At 66.8% G+C, this 27,207-nt stretch overlaps 3 protein-coding genes across 3 annotated transcripts; 1 reads left to right on the top strand and 2 right to left on the bottom strand.

The window, feature by feature from the left end:
- Nucleotides 1–2,325: 2,325 nt before the first annotated feature.
- On the top strand, nt 2,326–3,321 carry CDK5R2 (cyclin dependent kinase 5 regulatory subunit 2; the record flags this gene model as incomplete). Its single annotated transcript, XM_082763055.1, has 1 exon — nt 2,326–3,321. The coding sequence occupies one exon, from the start codon at nt 2,326–2,328 to the stop codon at nt 3,319–3,321; it is 996 nt and encodes a 331-aa protein (XP_082619181.1).
- A 5,785-nt stretch (nt 3,322–9,106) lies between these two features.
- On the bottom strand, nt 9,107–11,747 carry FEV (FEV transcription factor, ETS family member; the record flags this gene model as incomplete). The annotated part of the gene is made up of 3 exons (XM_082762865.1): nt 9,107–9,622; nt 10,993–11,067; nt 11,696–11,747. 3 exons carry the CDS (start codon nt 11,745–11,747, stop codon nt 9,111–9,113), a joined length of 639 nt encoding a protein of 212 aa, XP_082618991.1. The 3' UTR covers nt 9,107–9,110.
- A 3,013-nt stretch (nt 11,748–14,760) lies between these two features.
- CRYBA2 (crystallin beta A2) lies at nt 14,761–16,767 on the bottom strand (the record flags this gene model as incomplete). Its single annotated transcript, XM_082764063.1, has 4 exons — nt 14,761–14,940; nt 15,141–15,283; nt 16,264–16,405; nt 16,610–16,767. The coding sequence occupies 4 exons, from the start codon at nt 16,765–16,767 to the stop codon at nt 14,793–14,795; spliced, it is 591 nt and encodes a 196-aa protein (XP_082620189.1). The 3' UTR covers nt 14,761–14,792.
- Between the last annotated feature and the right edge of the window lie 10,440 nt (nt 16,768–27,207).

Below are 27,207 nucleotides of genomic sequence, written 5' to 3'. Positions count from 1 at the left end.
GAAGAGTAAAACTGAAGAAGGGGGGGGAGAAAAGATCCTCCTCTTTCACGTGGAAGAGCAGCTGCCTCCCAGGTAAGCTGCAAAGCTGCTTCCTTACCTGCATAAGAAACGTCCCTCTGCTCTTGCAGGGCCTGGGTAATTCCGCAGCGCTTGCAGGAAGCCCTTGCCACACTGCTGGCCACCTTGGGGCCACCAGCCCGGGGAAGGACAACGTGTCACCGACCAGAGCTGATCCTCGGGGACCAGACCCCGCAGCAGGACACGGGCAGGTCCTGGAGCTCGTCTGCTGCTCCCAGCTGAAGCCTCCTCAAGCTGCGTCACCGAACGGCCCCAGGCTGGGGATTTTTATACAGGCTTCAGCCAAATCTCCCCTCCTGGGAGCAGCGGGAGGCTCACACGCAGGGAAACTGCTCGGGGCTGGCGACCAGGAGCCCAGCTGGGGGAGGCAGGGGAGCTCTCTGCATGCTCCTCCGTGGAAAAGGCTGCAGAGCCCGGCTGGTCGGAGCCAGATACAAATAGCCCTTCCTAACGAGTTCGGGGAAGCCAATTTGGGAGCGCTGGCGGAAGGCGGGGGCGGTTTCATGCGCTTCAGATGAAACGATCTGCGAGCAATTTGGCTCCAGCAGGAGCAGGCAGCAGGCAGGGAGGGCTCTGCTTCCTCACCTGCGAAACTCAGCTGCGGGTTTCTCGGGAGACCGCATTTGTGCACGGCAAATCAGCCCATCCTCATGCGTGCGAAGAGCCACGGGCTCCTGATCCCTTCCCGAGGACTAGGGCTCCTCCATCTTCTTTGCTAGGCTTTGTACGTCCGGAAAAGCTGCCTTAATCTTCATCAGGAAGCTTGTCCTGACTTTGTTCCTTTTCATTTGTACCCTGTATTCTTGTTTTGACACCAAATCCTCTCGTGTCTGTTTTTTATTATTATTTTTTTATTATTATTTTTTTTTTCAGCCCACCCTGAGCAGGCCTGGTGATGCTGGCCCAGTTCCTCTTTGATTCCGGCCTCTCCCAAAGCAAATCTTCATGCCTGTGCCTCTGTGCACACGTGCGTGCTGTTGCAGAGGCTTTTTGCAAGGGAGCAGCAGCGTGAGGCCGGCTGCAGCGGGCGATACACGGGAACGGGGCTTCGCCCTTTTCCCTGCCGTGGCACAAAGGGCACAGCCTCCGCCCTGCCCCAGCCGTGCCACATCAGCCCCAGGCCCCGCTGGAAGGACGAGACCCAGCTCTGAGCCTGCGCTTCCATTTCCAACACCTCCAGCATCAGCAGCACAGGAGGAAGGGGGGGGCTCCTTTAGCTCCTCCTGGCTGATAATTCATCACCGCCTGTTAGCCCGGATCCACCCAGCCGCCGCCACATCCTGGCACTGACACGTGTTCATTTCACAGATAAAACGCTGTATCAAAGCCCATCATCGATATATTCTCCCCCGAAACCTTCCCCAGCTGCTCTCGGGCACTTTGCACACGAGCGGGGCGCTTTGTTCCTGAGGGCTGCCTGGCAGTCTGAGCTGCAGGAGCCGCGCTCCAGCTCACCCAAAATACAGCAGGACCTTCCTGCGAGGGGCACGGAGGCGGGGGGGGGGCAGGATTCATCAGTGCCACGCTCAGATCCGGAGGGGGAGAAGCAGCCCTGCTTCGCCACGCACCATTTTGCAGCGCTGCGGGAGGGGAGCGCAGCGTCCCCTCCCTCCTGCCCCCCATCTCTCCAAAATCCCCGACTTTTCTTGATGCCGCTGGTGGGAAATCTCCCCCAAAAAGGGCTGAAAATGCAGGGTGGGGCTGGGGGGGGGGCACCGAGCTGCTCGTGCAGCAGGCGCTGAGCCCTGGGGAGCCAGGCGGGGTGCGAGCACAGGGTGCTGTGTGTGCGCTGGGGGGGCTCTCCCCCACCCCTGCAGCCAGCCGTGCCCCTCCCCAACTCCACCAGAACGGGACCAGGCAGGGCTCAGCGGTGCCCCCAACCCCCCCGGGTACCCCCTTAACCCTCGGGGTCCCCCCTTAGCGCAAGGACCGGGAGCGCCCCGTGAAGGTCACGGCGGGGCGGCGGCCGCTCGGGGCCGGCTCCCCCCGGTCCCCCCCTTCCCCAATTCCACCTCCTAGCGGCGGGGGGAGGCGGAACCCACCGGGAGCCGGTGCGGCACGGATTGGCTGGCGGCGGGGAGGCGGGGAGCGGCGGGGCCGCGGCTGGCTGCAGCGGCGGGCACGGAGCCCAGAAGCGGAGCATCCTCGGGTACCGCGGCTCCGGTGCCGGCCGCCTCTCCGGCATCCCCCCCCCCCCAGCCCGAAGCCGCAGCCGCCGGCCTCCTATGGGCCCCGCTCGGCCTTAGCATGGGCACGGTGCTCTCCCTGTCCCCCGCCGCCTCCTCGGGCAAGGGGGGCGGCGGCGGAGGCGGCGGGGGGCTGCTGGGCGACAAGGCGCAGCCGGGAAGGGTGCCGGGCAAGGGCGAGAGCCGGCTGAAGAGGCCCGGGGTGCTGATCTCGGCGCTCACCTGGAAGCGGCTGGTGGCCGCCTCGGCCAAGAAGAAGAAGAGCACCAAGAAGGTGACGCCCAAGCCCGGCGGTGGAGCCCCGGGGGGGGTCCCGGGGGGCCAACCCGACCCGCTGGTGGCTCAGCGCAACCGCGAGAACTTGCGCAAGTCGCTGGGGGACGGAGCCAAGCAGGGCCCCCTGGCCGTGCCCGTGCCCACCGTGCCCTCGGCGGCGCCCCAGGAGCTGCAGCCGGGCTCCGGGGGGGCCAAGCAGCCGCCGCCCCCCCCTCCGCCACCTCCACCGCTGCCGCCGCCGGCCGGGAGCCGGGCTCCGGGCTCGCCACGTCGCGTGGTGGTGCAGGCGTCCACCGGGGAGCTGCTGCGCTGCTTGGGGGACTTCGTGTGCCGCCGCTGCTACCGGCTGAAGGAGCTGAGCCCCGGCGAGCTCATCGCCTGGTTCCGCAGCGTGGACCGCTCGCTGCTGCTGCAGGGCTGGCAGGACCAGGGTTTCATCACCCCGGCCAACCTGGTGTTCGTCTACCTGCTGTGCCGCGAGGCGCTGCGCGGCGAGGAGATCGGCAGCCAGGCCGAGCTGCAGGCGGCCTTCCTCACCTGCCTCTATCTCGCCTACTCCTACATGGGCAACGAGATCTCCTACCCGCTCAAGCCCTTCCTGGTGGAGGGCGACAAGGGCCGCTTCTGGGAGCGCTGCCTGGGCATCATCCAGCGCCTGAGCGCCAAGATGCTGCGCATCAACGCGGACCCCCACTACTTCACGCAGCTCTTCCAGGACCTCAAGAGCGAGGGCGAGGCCAGAGACGGGGCCAAGCACTGGACGATCAGCCTGGACCGCTAGGGAGGTACCGGGCCCCCGGCGGGGGAGGACAAAAGGACTGCTGGATCCCCCCCCCCCCACTTCAAGATCCTACCCCCACAAAAAAAATTCCTCCCCGTGGAGATGCTGCCTGGACCCTCCCTGCTCCGGATCCGGCCGTTTTCCCCCCCCTCCTCCTCTCTCTCCATCCCCAGCTCTCCGGGACACCCACACGGCGGAGAAGACCGGGATGGAGGCTGGGGGGGGGCGCAACCGGGGGGGGGCGATGGGGTGGGGATGGGGGGGGCAGGCTGCCGATGTTTTCTTTGGAAAAAAAAAAATATATATATATATATATAGGTGGGGAGGGGAAGGAGGGGGGGGGCTGGGGGGTGCTCCTGGTAACCCGTGCACCCCAAGGACCCCCCCCCGGCAGCGCCGGGCCCCCCCCGCCGGAGCTGTCCGCGGTGCTGGAGCCGCCGCGGCGGAGCCGGGCAGACAAAGGGCGGCGGGGAAAGAGGGGGGGGGACAGGGGGGGCGCGGGGCTTTGTGTCCCTGCTGCCGCCTCCATCCCTGCTGGGGGAAGGCAGCGGGGTGTGGGGGGGTCCCCCCCATCCGGTGGGTCCTTCAGCTGGGGGGAGCAGCCCGCTCGCCCCTTTGTTTGAGATGCTGAGGGGGGGGCTGCAGCATCCCTTCTCCTCGCCCCCCCCCCCCCACCCTGCTGCTGAGCCCCCTCCCCAAAGCCAGGGCACCTGTGGGGTGAGCGGTGTTCCCTTGTTCCCTCTTCGCCCCCCCTCCCCTCCCCACCTCGGCTTGCTGCGGGGAAAGGTGTATGTGCCAGAGGAGGGCTGGGGGGGGGGGGGCTGCTGGGGTTGGGGAGGGGGGGGCCCTCTCCTCTTGCTTTGCTTCACTGGAGAATAAAGAGGTGGCCTGGATGGGCCTGGCGGTGGCTCCCTGGACTTGCTGGGGTGCAAGGGGGGGTGCTGGGGGGTGACCCCTTCCCGGGGGGGGCGCGGGGAGCCCATTCTCAGAGGGAACCTTCCTCCCCGGTGCGAGCTGTGGGGTCACACACACACACACACACACACACACACACCATCCCCGCTGTTTGGTGTGCCCGAGCCCAGCCCTGCTCCTCCCGGGGTGCCCCCCCGGCTCCCCGGGTGCTCTCCGTGCCTCCTGCGTGGCAGATGGGACCGCCTGGCGGCTGCCTGCTGCGACGAATTTAACCCGGATCCCAGGGCCCACGTCACCTCCTTTCCTTTGCCTCCAGCAACCCCACCCTCGCCTCCTGCCTCTGCTCTGCTCTGCTCCGCAGGGCCGGGCGAGCTCTGGTGGTGCCAGCCCAGTTGCCAGCCCTGCGCTTCTGCACACCCCGGGGAGAAAGGGTGGAGAAAGGGAAGGTTTTTTTTTTAATTTTTTTTTATTTTTTTATTTTATTTTATTTTATTTTTCCTCCTCCCAGCTGCTTGCTGCCACTCCAGGTACCCATTTTTCTGGGGTCTCTTTAGCAGGATCCCCAGCACCTGCTCCCCTGGTGGGGTCGGCACCCGGTGCTCCCCAGGCGCTCGCGTCCCGTCCCCGTCCCCCCCCTCCTCAGCCAGGAAGGGCTGTGCTGGCTCTGCAGGTCACGGAGGGTAAGCTGGATTCCCTACCTTTGTGTGCATCAGCAGAGCTGCTAATTAGGCCCAATCTGGCTCATTCAGCCAAAGCTGCACGGCCAGGAAGATGGCACAGATGTCCCCGTGACGGCGCCTGACCTGGCGGGGTGCTGCGCGCACCCTGCGCTGCTCCCACCCTCCCCGTCCCTCCCCTGTGCTTTTTTTTTCCTTCATCTCCACATTTCGGTGACCTTATGGGGAGATTTCTGCACTAAAATATGCCCACCAGCCCTCCCCACCCCACTTTTGGCTATCCCCCTTCCTTCCTCTACCCTGGCAGCGGGGTTTCAGCCCCTCTTGCTCCGGAGCCGAACCAAGTGCTAACTCTCACGGAGGTTTCCCACCCTACAAATCCCCTAAGAGACCTTCTCGGGGTCCCTCCAGCCCCGAGTCCTGGCCTTTTAAAACGCTTCCAGCTGCAGAGAGGCCGCGTCCTTCCCCTCCTCCCTTGTGTTTCATTGATTAAGAGTGCCAGGCCCTCGCCGGGGGATTTAGGAAGAGCTAATTGCAGGCTGGTAATTGAAGCCAGCTTGGAGTCTCTGGAAATGTCAAGGAATGAGAGACGAGCTCGGGTGCTCCCGTGCATTTCAATACGCAGCGTGGCTCAGCCGGAGCCTTGCTGGGGGGAGAGATGTCTGCCTTTCCCTTCCCCCAGGGGACCTCGTGCCGCTGCCGGGGGGAGCGGGAAGCTCCTGCTGCCACCCAGGCCAAGGGGGGATGAGCCATAGGGCTGGTAGCCCCCCAAAAAAGGGTTTTTTCTGCCCAGAGCTGAACCCGTGCCCAGGTGGGCTGCGAGGATGATGGATAACGTGCTCCTGAGGGCAGCTGGAGAAGGAGGGTGCCTGCCCCTGCGGGAGCAGCCTGGGCATCACGGCTTCGAGCTGCTGCTCTGCTGCGCCGGGGAGGGTTTCTGGGTGGAGGTGAGCCCCACGGATGCCTGCTTGGCCCCAGAGAATTTGGGGCCGGTGGGGAGAGCCTGGGAGCCCTGCTGTGACACGCAGCAGAGCGGTGGCCGTGCGCTGCCCCTCTCCCTGCCCCGTGCCACCCCGAGGAGCCAGCTCCTCACACAGCTGAAGCCCTGGAGGGGCGCAGGGCTGGAGCGGGTGCCTCTCCCTCGTCAGAAGTCCTGCGTTACAGCTTAATCTGGCATTAGCGCCTTAATCCAGTCCTCCCCGCAGCCCAGCCCGTGCCCTCGGCGGAGTCCGGCCCAAGGTCTCAGCGCCACAGCGGGGCAGGAGCAGCACCGAGGAGCTCCCCAGCGGTCCCTGCCCAAAAACCCGGGTGCTGGCTGGCCTCCTTCCCTTCCTTCTGGGCGATGGGGTGAGGGGGAGAGCAGCCACAGCGAGGTGGTGCTTTGGGGAGGACAGGGGGGTCCCAGCCCCGGCACAGGAGGCGCTGGGGCCGTGCCCACGAGCACCCCTCAGCTCCAGGGGCTGCCTCGGGGAGACCCCAGCACCCCAACCCCATGCCAGGGGGAGAGCAGCACCCTTTGGGAAACCCCAGGGTTGCTTCCCTGGAGGGTTTGGAGCCCCAGTGCCTGCTCCTGCAGAGCCCCGCTAAGTCACGAAGCGTGCGCAGGGAGCCAGGCGGAGGGGAGGTGGCGCCTGGAGAGAGGATGTGAGTCAGCAGCCTGCCGGGGGGTGCTGTGCGGGGCGGGGAGGAGGGTAAAGGAGTGGGAATTTGGAAAGCTGGGGGGGGGAGGAGGGTGGGGACGCGGCCAGCCCACGGTTCCCTGGCGCAGACGGGACCTGGCGCTGCTGCGAAGGCTCTGGGCAGCATGGGGAAGGATACGCGTGATGGGGGAGCTGCTAAAATAGGAGAGGGGCTCGATACACGTCACGGGGAATGATGCACGTCGGCTAAAATAGGAGAGGGGCTCCTCAGCACCCCCGCTCCGATCCCTTGCTGTGGGGCTGGGAGGATGTGGGGGGACCACAGGGGTCCCCACGCCTCCTGGGCAAGGTGTTGAGAGCGAGGCGAGGCTCAGCCCTGCCCTGCTGCTGGCTAAGAGAAGCCAGACAAAAAGATATATAATATATATATAAAAAATACATAAAAAACCCTCCTCCTGCCTTTAATCACAAAGCAGCACAAAAAGCTCCCAGGCCATGTGCTCTGCTCCCGGCTCGGCGCAGGATGAGCCCTCTGGGACCCCGTTCCCCCACGCAGGGCTCCCAGCACCATCCTCCAGCAAACTGGGGGCACATTTTGGATGAGCAGCAGAGCTGGGGGGCAGCGCTGTGCCCCCCCTCCAGCTCATCCTCATCCTCTCAGCCACCTCCGTGAGGCACCGATCCCTCCCCGTGCCGTGTATTTGGGCACAGGGAGGAGCGGGTAGGTCTGGTGGGCGCACCGAGCCACCCGGGCTGTGCCCCCCACGAGCCCCCCACTGCCCAGGGCGATGCTCCCACATCACCCCCCCGGGCCAAGCACCCCGGGGCCGGTCCCTGCCGCCCACCGGAGCCGTGCCGGGCTCGGCCCCGCTCGCCCATTGGCAGGATTTTGCTGCAGTCTGCTCCGAGCCACGGGTCGGGGGAGCGATGAGAGCAGCGCTGCTGCTGGGCAGGGTCAGCCCAGGGCGCCGGGATGGGGGCGATGCTCCTCACACAACCCCCCCCAAAAAAAAAAAAGTGTGATGTGGAGGGGGCTGCGTGCGCTGGGAGCATCCCGAGTTGCCATGGCGATGCTGGCTGCATCCTCGGGCAGAGCATCGCTGGGTCCTGCGTGGGTGCCCCCACCTTCCTGCCGGCTGCCGTCACCGCCGGGTGCGTTTGGGGACAGGGAGGGGGGACCTCCCTGCTTCTGGGGACAGCGCAGAGCTGGACAAACCCTCACCATCAGCCCGCTGCGTCGGGGTGCGGTGTGGAGCCCCCAGATCTGATCCAGCGGGGAGCTTTTGGGGCTGGGGGCTCACCTGGGCTTCCCCGGCGCGGGCACTGGCAGAGGGACAGGAGCGGGATGGTGGCGGGGGGGGCAGCTCCTAGTGACCCACATCCCTTAATCCCCGTCCTGCCCTGCGTCACGCTGTTACCTAAGCCCTGCAGCTGGTCCCCTCAGGACCAGCCTGTGCAGGGCTCAGGGGCACCAGAAGAAGGGACCCCCGCCCCCCCTGCATCTTCCTTCCCCCCCGTGCCACGCGTGGGCTCCGTGCCGGCAGCACCAGTCCCCGGTGCCCTCCCCGGAGGAGACTCTGCCATCAGCTCCCCCTCCCTTAAGCTGATTAGGGCAGCGAGGATGATGCTGAGCAGATGCCAGCGGGGCTACGAGTGTGACCGGACACCGGAGGGACGCAGAGGGGTCAGCACGGAGCCACCACCCATGGGGCTGCCCTGATCTGGGGGGGCTGGCCACCTCCCCTATGGGCTGGGGGCTTCCCCCAGGACCCAGCTGCAGGCTGAGCTGTCCCCTTGAGCACTTTGGGGCTTGGTGGCCCTGCATGGGGCCGGGGGACACCTTGGCTGCGCCCCCCTCTCCAGCCCCCTGGGCGCACGAGCAGACACGGTGACAGCACCTCTCGGTTTTATTGAAGCCAGATCCCTCCCTGCCTGGCAGAGCCCGGCACTTCTCCAGCCACTGGCTCAAAGTCCTGCTCTGGAAGGGGGGCACCTCCTCGGGCACGGGGTGGGGGGAGAGCCCCAGGCCCACCCCTCGGTGCCCTGCGCTCCCAGCCCTGCTCGGGTCCCTTCTCCTGCTCCGTCTCCACCCAGCCTCGTGCCTTGGAGATGGGTTGGGGGGGGCCAAGGGGCTGCGGGGAGGGCCCCTCACCCCCGGGCAAGGTGAGGAGAGGGAGGAGGGTGGGCACGGGCTGGGGGCAGAGCTAAGCACCAGCGGGGGCTGTGGGTTGGGGGGTGGTTGGGGAAGGACCCACGCTTTTCCCTCCTGTTCACGCCCCTCTTTTAGGCATCCCTGTGTGTTCCCACAACCGTGGCTCCCCCCTCACCCTAAAATCCAGACGCCTTCTGCCCTCCAACCACCCACAGCAGGGAGAAGAAACCCTACTGCCCCGCGGCCACCCCGCGCCCCTCTCCAAACCTCAACCGCACCGCCAGCAGAGCCGCAGCATCCCACCCCCCTGCACCCCTCTAATAAACCCGCCGAGCTCCCCAAGCCCCACAGCGCCCGGGGACGGCACCGGGGTGGGGACGGGGACCTCCTGGAGCGGCCGAGCCCCTAATGGTAGTGGTTGTTCATGTTGTTGAGGTGGGAGGCTGCCACGGCGCTGAAGGGGGCGGAGGGCTGCAGGCTGTGCCCGGGGTAGAGGGACGGGCTGGAGCCGGGCCAGTAGGAAAAACCAGCCGGCGTCACCCCGGAGGTCATGAGGTTGAGTTTGGAGATGCCCGAGAAGGGCAGCGGGGCCAGGTTGCCCTGGAATTTGTAGAGGGCGTGCTCGGGGGCGGCGGGCTGGCAGACCTGGGCCAGCCCGTGGAAGTCGAACTTGTAGGCGTAGCGCTTGCCGTGCACCTTGGTCATGATGTTCTTGTCGTAGTAGTAGCGCAGCGCCCGGCTCAGCTTGTCGTAATTCATGTTGGGCTTGCTCTTCCGCTCGCCCCAGCGCCGCGCCACCTCGTCGGGGTCGATCAGCTTGAACTCCCCGTTGGTGCCTTCCCAGGCGATGCAGTTGAGGTTGGCCCGGTCCGACAGCAGCTCCAGCAGGAATTGCCACAGCTGGATCTGCCCGCTGCCTGCCCCGGAGAGGTCAAAGCTCCCCGTCAGGGCACGGGGACGGGATGTGCCCCTTCGCCCCCTGCCACGTCGCCCCCCTTCCCACCCCCGGGTGCGTTTTTCCTGCGCTCGGGGCGCGGGTGTTGGCATCCTGGCGTCTCCTTCGCAGCATCCCTGCGGCATCCTGCGCCCCGAGGCAGGAGGAGAGGACCCCACGGGGGCTCTGGAGGCCGAAAGAAGCCGCAGCGGGGCCTGATCCCGGGTCCCCACAGATGGGCTGGTGCCACGGGACACCTCCAGGGGCACGGATCCCCCCCGGGGGAGCTGACACCAGGGAGCAATGCTGCCCCGAGCCAAGCCCTGGCTGCCCAGCGGGTGCAGGGGAAGGTGAGAGCAGGTGAGACGGGACCCTCCGTGGGGCTGAATCAGGCACCAATGTCCCTCATTTCCAGAGGGGAACTGTCCCCTCTGGGGTCACCGCACCCCCAGCCCCGCTCAGCCACCCCGCTGCAGGACCCCCCGAGGCCCTGCCTTCACCAGGAACCACCCCACGCCTTCGGCCCCTGCACCTCTCGGTGTTTCTCCCCTCTCCGGTGCGCCCACCCCGTGCTGGGGGTGCGGCTGGGTGGGGTGGGGTGGGCTGGGGTGGGGTGGGGTGGGGTGGCGAGGTTCAGTCCTGCCTCTGCGGCTCCCCGGGGGATCCTGCAGCGATCCTAAAAGGCTCTGATCTCGTGGCATGGCTGGGCAGAGTCCGCAATGCGGAGGTAAAAGGGCTCCCCCCCAGCCCCAGCCTCGCCCTGCTCCCACCCCGAACCCAGGGCTCCCCTTTTGCAGCTCAGAGCAAGCCCCGAGCCCTATCCCCTCTCCAAGCAGGTGAACGGGTGCTGGCCCCACATAACCCCACGCCCCCCCAGGAGGCTCCAGGCTGCTCCTCGTGTCCCTGGATGGCTTTTCCCAGGGGGAGGCTCCAGCTCCCGGGGGATCCATCACTTCCCAGCCACCCCGTGCCCCAGCAGCCCCCTCCCCAGTTGCACCCCCGTTCTCCTGCTCCCCGAACCAGCTCTCCCAAGCCCCGAGGAGCCCTCTCAGCTCCAGGGCTGGCCGGCAGCCCCCTCTCCATCAGATATTCCCGGAGCAACAGGGGGGGACCCGGGGTCACCGTGCTCTGCCCCATGGGGCTTTGGCAGCACCGCTGGCGCACCAGGACGGCTGTCAGGGGGCTCGGCCCCTTCCCCGTCTGGTTTTGGGTGTCAATCATCCCGGCCTGAGCTTTGGAAGCCCCGACGGATGGGGCACGCGGAGAGGAAGGTGGCTTGGCCACGGGGCGCGGGGGGCTCCGTGTGCCCAGGGGGTCCCTGCCGCTGTGGGGAAGGGGCAGGGGGGCTCTTACCTTTCTGCACGCCTGGGTTGAGGGACCCCCACGCCTGGCTCTTGCCGTCTTTGAACAAAGTTTCCCCGACTGGATCTGCGGGACGAAAAGGGGAGCGGGTGCTGGGGAGGGGTGAGGGGGGGAACGAGACCCCCCGGCGCCCACCCCCGGGCGGCCGCTCCCCCTCGCCTGCCCCGCCGCCGCGGCGAAGCCAGGAAACGCGTCCAGGAAAAAGGAAATCCGATTTCCGACAGAGCCGGGGAAGCTTTTAAATAGGAATAGAAAATCCCGCGGGCTGGGGTAGGGCGGCGGGAGGGAGAGAGGGAGAGAGCTGCGGGGAGGAGGTGGCTGGACGGGGGAGACGGAGGGACGAGCGCGGAGGGAAGGGAGCGCACGGGTGGGGAAAGGGAAAGAAAAGTAGGGTGGAAAGGAGGCGAGGCGGGTGGCGGGGGGCGAGGAGGGAGGACGTGTGGACGGAGGGATGGAGGGAAGGGCGGGCGGAGGTGGAAGGGTGGAAGGATGGACGGGCAGGCAACGGGTAGGGCGGCGGGAGCACGGCGCGATGGAAGGGCCGTTGGGTAGACGGAGGGGACGGAAAGCAGGACGGAGGGATGGGTGGGTGGGCGGGTGGGCGCCGGGGCTGGGGAAGGGCCGCGGGGCCACGGCGGGGCAGGGCGGGCGAGGGCCGGGGTGCGCTGCAGTGCGGGGGGGGGTCCGCCCGTACCTGGCAGGTACATGTTGAGCAGCAGTGGCACCGCTCCGGCGCCGCGTCTCATGGCAGCTGTGGGGGCGGCCCGCGGGCTGCATGTTTTAATATTCCTGCCCCTATTATTATTATTATTATTCCACTTTATCAGGGAGCAGCTGATGGCGAATAAATGGCAGCGGGACGGGCAGGGGACGGGCAGGGGCCGGGGGGGGGGAGGCGGGAGGTGTAGGGGAGGGGGGGGGGGGGAGTTTCCAAGCAACTCGCAGGGGCTCGGGGCCCCGGCTCCAGCAATTTCCTCCGCTGTAATTAAAGCGGGCGCTGTCCTTCCCCCCCCCCTACCCCAGCCCGCTATCGGGCCCGCATCAGACTTTAATCACGGCCGCGGGTTTCTATGGAGAGCGGCTCGGGCCGCTTCCTGCCTCTTCCGCCTCCTTAACTCTTGGCAAACACGGCGCTGCCATCCCGGCTGCGAGCGGGGCTCCCGCACTGCCTGGAGACCGCCGTGGCCCGGCCTCCCCTCCCCGGCCTCCCCACGGCCTCCCCACGGCCCCCCCGTCCCCGTGTCACCCCCCAGCGTCACCCCCGTGCCCCCCGGCCTTGGCGCATCCTTGGGGTCCCCGGTCCCGTCCCGACCTCTGGCCCCTCTTGGTTAGGGTCTGCGGCTCCGCGCACCGTCCCGAACCCGCAGGGTCCTGTTGCCATCGGGCTTTGTGGGTTCCAGGAGATGCCAGCGCTCTCTGGCCGGCTTGGTGCAGGGACAGAGGTGTTTCGGGTGCCTTGCGAGGACAGGAGGGTGACTCGGGGAGAAACTCACAGCAGGGAAAGGGGCTGGGGCAAGCTGGCTCCCAAAAGACACCCGTGGCCACCGGGGCCACCTCCGAGTGCCACCTCCATCCCCACGGCCAGGACTGAGCCAGTGGTCAGCCCACGAAGCCTCCCGCGGCGTTTCGCTGATGTCTGTTAAAGCTCTGGCTCCAGGCTCGGCAGGATTTCTCCAAAATGTTCCTCGTGAGGCGTGAACCCGATGGGAAGGGGGACGCGCTCATGCCAGACCCATGGTTATTACTTGGGAACCGGGCTGAAACTGGGGTTCCCGGGGGTGCCCAGCCAGCCCCCTCCCTCCACCCCAATTCCCATCCCCATCGGGGACAGATTGCAGATGCTGGTGGGGAGAGATGAGCGCAGCCCCCTGTACGCCTCCCCAAATTTCCCCCAGCCTTTTTAGGGTGATCTCCAGCCCCCCGATCCCCTCCCAACACACCGTGCAGCCTCTCCGCAGCCTCCCAGACTTGCTTTCGCTGCCTGAGTCACTGCAACAAACCGCAGGCAACGGAAAACAAGCCCGGGACACGGCGGGGTGGGGTGGGGACGGGGGGCACGGCCACCACAACTCCCCTCCGGCAGCCTCGGGAGCTGGCCCCGGTGGCGAGGATCCCGCTCCAGGGAACCTGCGTGGCAGAGGGAACGTGCTGGGCAGTGTTAGGGCCGGGGGAGATGGAAATAGGGGGGGGCTGGGGGCATGAGATGGGGACCCCTGGGTGTGGGGGGCTGCGGGACACCTGGGGTGTGATGGGGCTGGGGGCTGGGGGCGGCCTGGGGGCTGAGGGGCAAGGAGGATGGGGACCCAAGGGATGGGGAAAGAAAATCAAGGAGGGAGGGATTTGGGGACCGTACCCACAGCTGCACCCGGGCAGTTTGCCCCCTGATTCCCCCCCCCCAGCTCTCTCACCCCCCGAGGACAAGGCAGAGCAGCCCCCACATTTCCCTGGGACCCCCTCCCGGATCTTCCCCCGTGTCAGCCCTGGGGGTCGGAGCCCGGGACAGCTTCACCTGCGGTGCCGGCGGCGTGGAGCAGAGCGCCGAGCTGACGTGGCCTTGGGCTGGCCGCAGCCCGGCCGGTGTGCAGGAATGTGTTTGTGCAGGGGGGAGAGGCCGGGCTGCGTGGGGCCGTGGCGGGGTGGGGACAGGGGAGGGCTGGGAAAGGCTTGGTGGCGGCCACGCAGCCCCACAGCGTGGCCCTGGGGGGACGTGTGGGGCGCTGGCACCTTGGCACGGGTCGCACGGGGGGTGCACGCTGGTGTGCAAGCTCACGCGTGCAACACGCGTGGCTATGCACGTGCACGCATGCAGGGGGGTGTGGGTACAGGGTGTGCACATCGATATCGGGGTGGCTGAGACCCCAAACCCATCCCAGGCCCTCCCCAGCCCCACGTCCCCCTGGGCGCAACCCCAAGGCCACCCATGCGGGTACCCCGGCACCCGGTGATTCTGCCGTGCCCCGGGTGTGGGGGGCACCTTGGGGTGCCGAGGGGAGCTGTGCACCCCCGGGACAGCTTGGGGGGTGAGATGGGAGAGGATGAGGAGGCTGGGAAAGGGTGCAGGAGGAGGAGGCAGGGTGGGGCTCCCGGTGTGCCCAGGCGGAGCCGGAGCCGGATGCTGGCACGGATGTGGTGGCGTGGCCGGGCTGGGGGGGGGGACACGGGGGAACCGGCCCCCAGGGTGCTGGCAGCAGCGAGCTGAGCCCCCTCGCCTGCCCCCACGTCCCCCCAGCCCTGGGTTTTGCCACCTCGAACGGGACATTGCCCTGCGCCCCCTCCTGCTGGCCCCCAGCACCCCCCAGGACACCCCCTCTGTGAGCCAGCACCCCCAGCGCTGCCCCAACTGGGGACCCCTCTCCCACCCTGGGGACCTGGTGCCCGAAGGCTTTGTGGCCGTCACCTTCCCCAGCACACACCCTGGGAGCACCACGACCCCCCCAAATCCCCCCCCCAGTAAGGCCAACATGCCCCCATCTCTCCAGCTGGACCATCCGAGGGGTAGGAGCCGTTTTGTAGCCCCTCCGCCCCCCAAGTTTATGGGGACCAGGGGACCCAGGTGGGGTGCAGAGAGCCCAGGGTGGAGGCACCCTGCCCCACGGGGGGGGGTCCCACAGCCCCCGAGGAGCAGAGCAAAGGCAGGAACACCCCTTTTTGTGTGTTTTTTGGCTTTTTTGTTGTTTCTTTTTTTGTTTTTTTTTTTTTTTTTGACAAATGCCTTTATTCGCTACCAGGTACGGGTCTCTGGCACGGCAGCTGGGGGGGGGGGGGCTGCGGGGCACGCGCCCTGCCCCTGCTCAGTGCTGGATGCGGCGGATGGACTGGATCTGGTTGGTGTGGGCCTGGCTGCTGTACTCGCTGTACTTCTTGTACTCGCCGTTCTGCCTGTCCCGCTCCAGCACGTACTGGTAGCCCCGGTAGCCCGGGTACTGGTACGCCACCCACCTGCGGGGACAGCCCGGGCTCAGAGCCCCAGCTCCCACCTTCCCCCTTCCCATCCTCTCCGTCCCCACGGTGGGAGCACAGAAACACCCCCAGGGCGCGGATTTCCAAGGGGAGGGCCCCTCATTTTGGGGTCCCCCATCCGTGGGGCTGTGCTCTCCGACGCCCTTCCCTCTGCGCCCCTCCCCGGCAGCAGGACTCACGCTCCAGCGTTGACCTTGATGGATGCCACCTCCTTGTTGCCCCAGCCCATGGCCTGCAGCGAGGGGTAGTCGTCGCTCAGCTCGAACTTGTGCCCCTGGAAGTTCTCGGCCTCGTACAGGGTGGCTTTGCTGTCGTTGTGGTTCTGCGGGGCGAGCGGGGCTGGGCTCAGCGGGGCGGCTGGGGACGTGGCACTGGGGTTTTTTTACGCCAGGGCGCACCTCGGGGCTGTGCCCGGCTTTTTTGCAAGGCTGTGAGCCCACAGGGGGGGTGATTCAGCCTCGCCAGGACACCCCCAGGCTACCCAGAGGATGCTGCCCTTGTGTCCCTGTGGTCCCCAAGCGTAGCTCCGGGGGGGGGACCAGGCTTTGGTGAGGGCAGCCACATCCCCTGCACCCACACGGGCTCCTGCCCCCAGCATCCTCCCGCTCCCCGAGGCTGCAGGGCAAGGCAGGCTGCCGAAAAAGCCCCCCCCAAGCTCTGTAGGGTTTGGCTGGGCGCTGGGAACCCAGGAGTTAACAGCTGGGACACTGAGCGATGCGCACTGTCCCCCCCTTCCCCGTCCTATCCCCCCCCCTTACCATGTTCCCAGCCCCCATGCGCATCCATCTGCACCGCGGAGCAGCCCTGCCAGCAAGGAGCGATCTTATCTCGGCCCCTTTATTAAAGCCCGAGCATATCTGCCTGGGGATTATTAAAAGTTGGGGGGGTTGGGGGGGGTGACGATGCGCCCCGCGCCGAGGCGCAGACATGCCGGCATCGCAAGCACCCGCACCGCTGCAGATGGAGAGATAGAGGCTGCGCCTGCTCGGGCACCCCGGGGGGGAGGAGGATGCACCCCGAGCATCTCCTCAGCTCCCCTCTGCTCCCCCCAAAAAGCCAGGGTTGTGGGGGGGGAGGTGAGATATGGGGACCCCATCCCATCCCAAGAGGTGGCTCCCCAACGCGCGGAGCAGGAGTTGGGATGGTTTGGGGCTGCGTTTTGGACCCGAAGCTCGTCTCAGGATGCTTGCAGGGAGCCAATGCGCACAGCCACCCCTCCGTCCCACATCCCCACGTCCCCCTGTCCGTCCCACACCCACCCCCTTGTCCCCGCTGTCCCCGTCCCAGCCCCCCGCCACTCACGGCGCACTTGACGGGCCGAAAGGAGAGGAGGTGCTCGGTGCGGTAGCCGCTGTTCCCGCTCCAGGCTTCCCAGCGGGGGTAGTCGCCCTTCTCCAGGATGAACTGCTGGCCCTGGTACTCGGGGTACTCGAAGCCCACCCAGCTGGAGAGGAGAGGAGATGGGGGGGTGGCACTCAGGGACGCGGCCCCGCTCGGCAAACGGGGAAACCGAGGCACGGCGCAAGGCGGGGAGGCTGCACGGTGAGGCCCAGGGAGGAGCTGGATGATCCCAGCTCCCGAGCAGTCCCCCCCGGGGGAGCCCGGTGGCAGGGAAGGTGCCGGGGAGGTGCAGGGGGGGTGCACTTACGGGCCCGACTCCACCTTGATGGAGCGGATCTTGCGGAAGCCGCGCTCCATGATGCTGGGGCACTCCATGAGGAACTCGCAGCGCTTGCCCTGGAAGCTCTCCTCCTCCCACACCGTGATCTTGTACTGCCCCAGGGTGTCCATGGCTTCGCTGGTCATGCGGGGAGCTCGGCTGCGGGCAGAGCCCCGGCGTCACCCGGGCAGGGCGTCCCCATCCCGTGCCACCAGCCCCCTTCCCTCCCGCTGCACTCGCAGCACTCCGTCTCTCCTTTTGATACCCCTGGTGCCCGGGGGGCTTCCACCACTTCTCTGCTCCCCCCCCCGTGATGAGATTTAGCCGGGTGCTGCCACCCTCCTCACCGAACCCAGCAGGAGGGTGGCCGTGACCCCAAATCACAGCACCTCTCGCCAGGCTGACCCCCCCTGCACCCACGCAGGGAGAGCAGCGCCCCGCACCCGGGGTGCACAAGGGTCGGGGGCTTCCTGGGGGGGGGCACAGAGGTGGCATGGCAGCGGCTGTGCATGGGGGGGGCTCACAGCCTGGTACTTACTCGGTCGCAGGGCACAGAGGCGAAGGTGGCGGTGCCGGGGGCCGGCTGTTCCCCGGGCCCTATATAGGCGAAATGGGGGTGGCAGGGGGGGCAGGCGCTGTGTCAGCGGGGTGGGGGGGTGCCGGGGTGCCCACCCGCTGTCCATTCCACTCAGGCAGCGTGGCGAGTGAGTCTCCCCCCCGTTTTCCCCCCCTTCCCAGCGCTGACAATGCAAGAGCCGGGCTGTGTTTGCGCAGGGGCTCAGGGGCACAATGGGCCGAGGGCCTGACGCACCGCTTTCCTTTCTGCCCCCGCACAATGCCCCCGCTCGGCACGGGGATTAGGGGCTGCTGCCTTTCCCAGGAGCTGGGTGAGGACGTGGCACTGCCAGGGTTTGGCCGGTGTGGGCTCGGGGAGCCGTGCAGCCCCCCCTCCTCCAGCCCCGTGCCCTGCCGCCCGCTCCTCGCTTGCAATGCGCCGGGCGCGTCCCCGTGCCCAAGGGTCCCCGCGCCTCCCACCCAGGCAGGGGATGGCACACAGCAGGAGGGGACCAGAGCAGGGACAGAGGTGCCACGGGGACATCCCCAGCCCCACCAGGGCTGGCTGAGGACCAAACGGGGGTCCTGGTGGCAGTGCTCCTCGCGGTGTCCCCGCACGGCTGCGCCTGGCGGCTCCGTCCCCTGCTCAGCCAAGGCTGGGGACCGAGGGGTGACAGCAGGGAGCAGGACCCGCGGTCACCTTCGTGTCCCCGTCCCCCCCAGGCACCGGCAGCACCTCTTTCCCTGCTGTTTGCCCCCGTGTCCCCCCCCGGCTGTCCCCTGCCGCTGCCTCCTGTCCCCAGCAGAGGGTGCAGCCTGGCAGCGCTTGGAGCTGGCTGCAGCAGAGGGACAGGAGGTGGCGAGGGGGACACACACACACACGACACCCCCTCCGCTTGCGCCACCTTGGATGGGAGCTGCGGGGGGAGCAGAGGGCGGAGGAAGGATTGGGGATGGCAGCGATTCCCCACCCCAAACCCCAACCCCATCCCGCTGGGGTCCATCCATCTGGGTCCCCCGCACCTCTCCGTCCACCTCCCTGCCCCCGTTCACGTCCCCATTTGTCCCCCTTGTGGGGGGACAAATCCTCTTGTGGGGTGGATTTGGACAGCCCCATCGCCTGGGGGAGGATGGGTCAGGATGCAGAGCAGAGGTGTGGGGCAGTGTTATGGGGTGTTGTGGGGTGTGGGGACAGCCTGAGGTTACGGGGTGGGGGGCACTGTGAGGTATGTGATGGAGACCCTGCCCCTGCAATGGGTTTTGTGGGATATATGGGGTGTGAGCTGTGCTGTGGAGCGTGTGGGATGCTGGATATGGTGCTGTAGGATCTGTAGGGCACCGGTGCTGCGCCCTAACAGGCAGCCCCATACAAACCTTTAAGCAAAAACATCTGGAGAAGGGCAGAGAGGAGAAAGCCACCTCCAGCTGCAGGCTGTGCCCCATATCCTTGCTTCTCTGCCCTGTCCCACACTTTGGGATGTTCCTCACACCCCCTCAGCACCCCCAGAAGGGCGCAGCTGGTGGGGGGCTCCCCGTGCCCGGAGCCTTTCCCCCGGGCACCCCAGGGTGCTGACACAGCCTGTGCCCCACTGAGCACCCCTGGCGGTGCTGGGTGCTCCCCATCCCCACCCAGCATCCCCAGGTGGCAGCTCGGTCACCCTACAGCCCCCGGGACCCCCAGCAGGAGGGGGACAGGGGCTGTGGGGCGCAGGCAGCGAGCCTGCAGGAGGGCAGCTGCTCGCCCAGGGCCTGCTGCATAGGCTAATTTAATAAGGTCCCCGCGTCCCTCCCAGCTCAGCCTGTTCCCTGCAGCAGCAAAACAGATCGGGTTTCCCTCCGCCAGCCCCATCGGGTTTCTCTCCACCAGCCCCGGGGATGGGGTCGCTCCCCCGCTGCGGTCCCCAGCCGTTCGGGCACGGCCCCACAGGAGGGGACGCGGCTCTGCCCGGCCATCCCGGTGCTGCCACCACATCTGGGGCTCGTGGCAGCCCTTCCCGCTGTCCCTGTGGGCATCTGGGCTGGCAACCGGGACGGCCACCCCCGGAGTCACCCCACTCGGGGCTGCGCTGTCGCCCCCAGGGGCTGGAGACCCAGGGTTGGGGCCGGGAGGGAGCAGATGGAGCCGGTGCCGGCCCCTGTTTGCCTTTTTCCCAGTTGCCTGGCGCTCTGTTTGCTCTGGGGATGGCTTCCTGCTGCCAGGCCTGAAACAGGTGGCTTTTATTTGCAGGGGCTGGCTGATTAGAGCAGGGGCAGCGCGTCGTTCCCCCCACCCAGCCCCGCTGCTCCCTCTTTCTTCCTTTTTTTCCCCCAGAGAAGCGAGGCTGGGGGAAATCCTCCTCGGCAGGGACGCACACAACCCTCCCCAGGCATCTCCCCTCCGGGGCTGCTCTGAACACAGCCACAGGAGGATGCGTAAATCCCAGTGGGGTCCCTACAAACCCAAAGGCACCCGAACCCTGCAGCTGATGCTCGCTGCACCCCGCTGCCTGTTGCCCCCTCTCCGTGCTGGCCGCGGGCACACGCGTGCGGGCACCCACCAGGCGGCTGCCAGCCGTGCGCCCTGGTGCAGCAGGAGCCCTGGCACACACCCCACACACCCGTCTTCCCTACACACCCGTCCCCACAGCTGGAAACTCCCCGGGGTGGCAAACAGCCCCGCAGATGTGCCCGGGATGAGCTCCCACACGCAGCACTCACACCACAAACCCCTGAGGCACGGGGGTCCCCCCGGGCATCACCGCGCCCGTCCCCGTTGCGCCCCGGAGCTGGCCACCCGCTGTCCCCAGCGGCCACCCCAAGGAGCTTGGGGTTCCTGGGGGCCACGCTCAGCCCCTCATCCATCACCTGCCCTGCCTGAGCGTGGTGGCAAGCTGTCCCCAGCGCCTTGGGGACGCTCGGTGCCCCCCAGCCCCGGCAGCCTTGCCGGGTCCCCACGCTGCCGCAGGGAGCCGTGGCCTCACCTGCCTGCTCCCCGCTGTTCCCATGGGGATTAATCCCACCTGAAGGTCAGGGAGGCTCCGCCAGCTGCTCACCTCCTGCCTGTGGATTACAGCCTGCCTGCGAGCAGCTGGCAAGTGCTGCGGCCCCGCGCCAGCCCGGCCCCGACAGCGGGACAAAACCCGGCCCTGCTGCCCCAAAAGGGGCTGATCCTGACCTGAAATGGAGCCTGCTGCTGCCAGCCTCTTGCCTGTAACCCCAAATGTCCCCGTGGGTGCCATGGGTTAAGCATGGATCCCACATCCCAGCTCCCCCTACAGCACCAGGGGGTTGCCGTAGGGGTGCTGGCTGCAAAGATTTGGGTTTCTTTGGGTTGTCTTTGGGTTTTCCCCCTTCCCATCTCCCTCAGACCCATTAGGTGCCAGGTCAGCCCATGCCTGGCCAAGGTCCTGCCTGGCCTTGTGCTCGTCCTCTCCCCTGAGCTGCAGGTGTCTGGGGACAGCCAGGGTGACCCCAAAAAGCCTTGCAGCACCTCCGGAGCTGGCTGTGCTGGGGATAGCCAGGCAGGAGTGGGTGAGGCTCACTCCTGAACGAACAGAGGGTGCCTTGGGGAGCTGCAGGACAGAGGCAGGGCACCAGCAAAGCTGTCGGCTTCTTTTTTTTTTATCCCGAGCAGGGCTGACACTCGTCCAGGCAGCAGCACGAGAGCCTGGCAGCTGCAACTCCCCTCCTCCAGCAGCTATCAGGAGGCAGCACAGGCGATGGCAGAGCACAGAACATCCTGCCCTGGGGCTCCCCGGCACGGCACAACAGGGGGGACAGCCCCAGCACGCCACTCAGCACCTCGTCCCCAGGCAGGCTGCACCCTCAGTCCTTAACCAATTTGCTCATAGGGGTTCACAGCCCTTTCCTGGGGGTGCAGGGGGGAGGATGCCAGGCTGCCACCACTCTTGTCTGACGTTCCCCATGGCCAGGAGCAGGTTGGGGAGAAGCAGGGGTGCTCAGCAACACCCCCACCTCCCAGATTATCCCAGCCCTGCTTCGGTCTCCTTAGCCCAGACCTTGCAGGCTGGCTGGGCACCCACAGTGGTGCCAGCACAGGGACACGGTGACCTTGCCGGGGCAGGGAGCCCCTGCTCAGCCCAGCATCTCCTCCAGGCATGGCAGAGCCGTGGTGAACAGGCTGGGGAGAGGTGGGCTGTTCGGGGAGGGTCAGTCCCCGGTTCCCATTGTGCTTGTCCCCACACATCCCCGGTGGCTCTGGGTGCAGCGGCAGGTCCCCGGGCTGTCCCCTCCGGGTGGCACCGGGGCGCAGAGGGCAGCCGGCTGCCTTTAGCACATCCTGGGATGGCACGAAACATCCGGGCTGGGCAGGACACGCAGCTCACCAAGGAACAGCACACGCCTCTCCTCGCACCCGCAGCCAGCCCTGCACACGCAGCGGCACGCGGGGCGGCGAGCACGGCACGGGCACGGCCGGCTCCACGTGAGGCCAGCACCCAACGAGGGCGCACAGACACGCACGGAGCCGTGCACACACCCGCAGCCGTGTGCAAGCACACGCACGCACACCTGCACGCAAACACAGCTCTATGCAAACGCAGGCTGGGGCGCCTGTGCCTCCGCAGCGCTCCTCCTGCGCCCTGCTCTCCCCACCATGCAAATCCTCCCGCACCATGCAAATCCCCAGCTCGGGGCCCTGGGAGCCCCGCGGGATGCAAATGGCCGTTTTGGGGCTGGTGGGGCGGGGGACAGCGCGTGGTGACACCGCTTCCCCTGTGCCTTGTCGTCTGCCAGCCTGGCACAGCCTTGGCTGTGGCACGGGAGCTGGGGACGGTGCGTGAGGAAAGGGAGCTGGGGGCAATTTGTGGGACACTGCGTCTGGCTCCAGCCACTGCCAGGAAACCCCAAAAAGCCAAAGAGGCTTTTTTGGGGCACCCCATGGTCTCTACCAGACTCGGGCTGTGCTAGGGCACCACGCAGCCCCACAGAGCCCGGAGTCTGCGAGGCGGCAGGGCAGCACCTCCCGTGCCCCGCTGCGCCAGATAGGATCTGTGCGGGGCTGTGCCCCCGCGGGGACGCACGTGCGGCAGCTGGAGCAGCGCGGGCAGCGGGGTCTGGCTTTGCTCAGCGCTGCTAATCGTGCTCTGTTTGATCCCAGGGCAGCTGCAGGGGGTTGTGCGTGGCGGGGCGTGTGTTGTGCTTTCTCAGCTTTTCAACTTTGCCAGGCCTGGTGGCAGGAGACAGAGCCCAGAGACGTGGCCCGGAGCAGCCCGCGGCCGCAGGGCCGTGATGGGCAGCCTCTGGGCAGTGTCAGCACGCCGTGTGCTGCCTGTCCCCGGGCTGGGATGGGCGCTTGGCTACTGGGAGATGGGTGGGGGGGCTCCTCGCCCTGTGCTTTTTGATGCTTTCCCCCCCCCACACCTGCTGGAGATGTTCCAAGCGTCTGCTCGGGGACGTGCCTGATCTCCATCCCTTGCAGAGGCACCCCAGGAGGGAGCGGGGACCAGGTGGGGATGGGGGAAAGCAGCAGGAATCAGCCCGAGCGCACAAGGCTCAGCTTTTGTGGTGTTTGGTGATGCTACAGGCAGGGCTTACGACCCACCGGTGGGCTCAGCGCATCCCTGGGCACAGCTGGATCCTATGCCAAAAAAAAAGAAGCACGAGTGCCTGTGGGGAGTGCCTGGGGGCAGGACAGGAGCTGCTCGGGGCTCTCAGGAAAAAGGCAGAGAGCCAGGCACGGCCAGCACAGAGGCATGGTGTGCATCCTGGGCTGCTCCATCGCTGTCCCAGCTCTCCAGGACTCCCCGCTGTCTCCGCAGGACAAGGAGCAGCCCCGGGCTCTGTGCTGGCCAGGAAGGGGAGCAGAAGTCCAGGTCAAGCCCTACAGCGTGCTTTGAGCGTGGGGTGGGCACTGAGGGGGCTGTCCTGGAGGAGCCCCCCGCAGCTTGCCAGGTCCCCCCAGCCCCTTCCATAGCAGCATGGACAGCAGCAGGACCTCGTGCCTGGCCCGGGCAGCCCAGCACACAGGCAGGGAAAGGATGCGACCTCTCCAATCCTCTGCCCTGCTCTTGCTCTCCCTCCCCGGTGGCTCCCTCGGTGCCAGCAGACCGTTGAGACCTACCTGGAGCTGCGCCCTGCTGCCGGCGGGCGCACGGCCAGGCTGCTGCCGGCAGCTGGGACATGTGTGCCTAGCGTGCCACGGGTGGGTGGCTTTCCTCTCCTGCTCTGGGCACACCTAGCGTGTGTGTCCTGCCTGTCCCTGCCTGCACTGCCAGCTGTCACCACTGCCACGTGTGCAAACGGCACGGGGGTCCCGTGCCCTGCGTGCCCATCCCGTGGCGCTCGCGCGTGGTGCACGCACGCTGTGTCCTCCGCGGGCACGGCCTGCTGAGAGCTTCACACCCGTGCCACCCTGCGTGCTGCGTGTGTGTCCCACGGGCTGCACGCTCACGGGGTCGCACCAGCTGCAAACCAGCCAGCGCGTCCTGCAGGGGTGTGCACGCTCGGCGTGGGCTGCGAGCCGCGTGGCGCACGGGCCGTGCCGCCCCGGCGTGGCGCGGGTGCTTGCAGACGGGCTGGACCTGCCTAACGCGAGCCGAACGAACAAAACGTTCAGGTCAGGTCTTGCACGTGGGGCTCGACGCCAGGCAAGTGCAGAAGTCGCTCCGGGTTTGGATAGGGTGGGCTGGGGGTGCTGCCAGGAGCCCCGTCCCCGTCCCGCATCCCCGGCCGGGTGCCGATGTCCTCGCCGCTGCCCCGAGCCAGCTCCGGCGGGGTGAAGTCCGTGCGGTTGGATGCTCCACACCTGCTGCCTGGGAAAGCCAAACAGAGCAGGGGCGGGTTAAACGGGCACCGCGGGGTGGGGAGGGACCGTGGAAAAAAAAAATAATTAAAAAAAAAAAAAGACAGAGAAGGAAGGAAGAAAGAAAGGGGGAAAGGAAATGGAGGAGGGGAATGGAAAGGAATAGAAAATGCAGGTGAGAGAAAAGGGGAAAGTTTAGGGAAGGGGACAGCCGGGATGGCATCCCCTGAGCCCGTCCCCTTCCCACTGGGGGGTCCTCCGGGCTCCCAGTGCTCGCCCCTGGGGTGCCCCCAGCGGGACCCCTGTGCCCAGCTCCCTGCTGGCAGGACCCAGGCCCAGGCGTGCCGGGCTGCAGCACCTCACCTGGCTCCGGTGACACGCTGGCAGCTCGCAGGTGAGCGGCTTCGCCTTCCCCCTCCGGCTCCCGAGCAGAAAATGAGGGTGACGCCGGCTGGATGGGGCTTTTATAGCCCCGATAAAAATAGCGCTGGCTGGCCGGCGGTCGGGGGGCCGGAGAGATGTGACTGAGCAGAGACAGGCGAGAGGGCTGGGCTGCGCGCCGCGAGCCTTCTCCCCAGCACACCTGTCACGGCTCTGTGTTTGCTCAGAGCAAATATTGACCCAGGGAAGGCAGGCTGGGCAAGGGAGGCGATTAGCCCACCTAGATTAGAGGCAGAGCAGGTCTCTATGCAAACTCTCCAGGGCTGCCTTTGTTAATGGGAGCCTGATGGGCTGATAGGAGCCAGGAGCCTGGGTGCTGGGGCGGGCGGCGGGGAGGAGGAGGAGGAGGTGGAGGGGGGGAGAGGAGGAGACATTCATTAACCTGCACTGGAACAACACCAGCTGTCACTTTTCCACCCACCTGCCCGGCTCACTTTGCAGCCAGGGGTGAGGGGAGAGCAGGCCGGCGGAGCAGGGGGGCCGGGGGAGGCAGGTGCGGGGTGCCCCGCCTGGGAGCTGCTCCTTGCTGCACTTTGGGCTGCCCTGGGGAGCTCCTGGGGCAGGAGAGCAAAGCCACCGCCTCCCCCGAGCAGCCGGGCTGATGGCGAGGACCCCCTGGTGCCCACCCCGGGCTCCTTCCTCGTGCTGAGGGCACCTCGGGCACGGCGGGGCGATGCTGGCCTCACTCCCAGGAGCCCCCGGCCCCCCGATTTGGGCAGCAGAGCAGAGCTGGATGGAACACCCTCTGGGTGCTCGCCCTCTGGGAGCGTTCCCAGCGCAGCCCCATCGGCCGGCAGCCAGCTCGCTGTGAGAACAGGACGTGTCCCTCTCCGTGCGCCTCGCCTCGCCTCACCGTGGGGTCACCTCAGCCCCGGGCTGCTCCAGCCTGCACAGCCACCGGGCAGGGAAACGTGGGCTGAGACCCCCACGGTGACTCTCTGGGGAGGTTACAGAGCCCGTGGGGGCCAGAAATAGGCTAGAAATACTTCCAGCCCTGCCAGTCCTCAGCAGGAGCTGGGATATCTCTCCGGGTGCCTCTGGCACCCGCAGCTCCCTGGATAACAGAGCATGAAGCGCAACTGCGGTGGCAGGAGCAGCTCCTTTGTGCGAGTGCACTGGTGTGTTTGTTTGTGCAGATGGGAGCGTTTGCGGGTGGGGAAGGGCGTTACACTGCTTTAACCCCCACGGCAGACACCTGCAGGTGTCCTGGCCCCTGGGAGCGCATGAGAACCGGCCGCCCTCACCCCTCCTGGATTGGGAGCGTGCTCGCGGGTCGCAGCGAACGGATTCCCACGTGTAAGGGGATAGGGGCAGATCCTTATCAGCCACTGCCACCCAGCTCTGCTTCCTTGGAGACTCGTCCCTGGCAGAGTGGGGATTTTGAGAGGCGGGCTCCGGCCCTCCTGCCTGCTGCTGCCTCTGGGGGGGGGTCCCGCAGGCTGCCCGCCCAGCCCAGGCACAGCAAGGAGCTTTGGGGGCTGGCACCGGCCACCCTTCCCCTCTTCTCCAGGAGTTTTGCCAGTGAAAGAAGCTGCCTCCGCGTGCTCTTCCCTGGCAGGCAGTGCCAGGGACCGAGCCCCTGCGTACGCACCCACGGGGCTGGCCGTGATGCGGGCAGGCTCAGCCTCCTCTCACTCCAGCCATGGGTTTGTGCCGCCCCGTGAGGAACAACGCTCACATCAGAGCACCTCTTGGCTCCGTCAGAGGCCACCTGCAGCATCCTGACCCCAAAAAGTCACCGCGCCCGGGTACCAAAGCACCACGGCTGAGCCAGCTGAGCACCTCGGGCACGGCAGAGCAGGGGTGAGGGGTCTCTGCCCAGCTCTGCCAAGGGGCTGGAGAAGCTCGCCGTCATGGGTTTGCTCTCCAGACATCACCCTGGCCATGCAGATGCTGCTTGGGGCAGGACCAGCCCTTCCTAAGGCTCTGTATGGGAGGAGAAGGGGCTGAAGCCCAGCGGGTCCCAGGGGGCTGTCCCCTGGCACTGTTCCCGTTCCCAGGTGGAGATGGGGTCACCCCGAGTGGGTCTTGGTGGGGGATTCAGGCTCCCCCCTGCAGTGGGACAGCAGAGCCCCGCAGACACCCTGGCAGGGAAAAGGGAGAGCAGCTTTGTTCCCTTCCCTTTATCTCCCAGACAATGGCACGATTCAGCAGGTGTTAAATGTTTTAATGGGATGCTGGATAGCTTCTGTTGCCCACCTGCCCCAAGGCCATTTCACCCCTCCCTGGGAGCCAGGACCAACAGCCAGGAAGAAAAGGCCTGTTGTGTGCCGCATGTGCTGGCTGAGGCTCCTGAGAACCTGCCCAGGATTTGGGGAGCCCTCTGCTCGCCCTCAGCCACCCTCCTGCAGGCACAGGAGCCCCGCCACAAGGACCAGCACCCAGCTTCATTGCCCGGTGCCGAGGCAGCAGCAGGGGAGCACTGGAGGGATTTTTGGCCACACCAGGCTGTGCGCACACACGTGTGTGTCCTCCAAGATCATCTGGGGGCCGTTCTCAGCTCGAGAAGAAGAAAGAGGGCTTTTCCAACCCTGAAAGGGGGCTGTTCCCAGTGTATCTGTAGAGAGGGTGAGAATAAAAGGAGAAAAGTGGGCGACGGGTGCTAATGGGTTTGCTTAGTGCACGCCGAGTGGCTCTGGGTGACAGGAACCAGAGGACAGGAACCAGGCTGCCCCTGGGCTCCTGCGGGCATCTAGGAGGATGGCGAGGCTCCTGCCCCTGCCCACGTTACCCGTTTGGGGATGCCAGTTGTGGGATCTGTGCTGAGAAAATCCCGGCGAGGAGCCAGGACCAGGCAGATTCACCCCGAGCGGAGCGAACAGCTTGAGCTGGGGAGGAGGGAGGTGGC

The sequence above is a fragment of the Aythya marila genome (genome assembly GCF_965140915.1).
Source record: "Aythya marila genome assembly, chromosome: 6".
Taxonomy (NCBI): domain Eukaryota; kingdom Metazoa; phylum Chordata; class Aves; order Anseriformes; family Anatidae; genus Aythya; species Aythya marila.
This window is presented reverse-complemented; position numbering and strand designations above follow the sequence as displayed.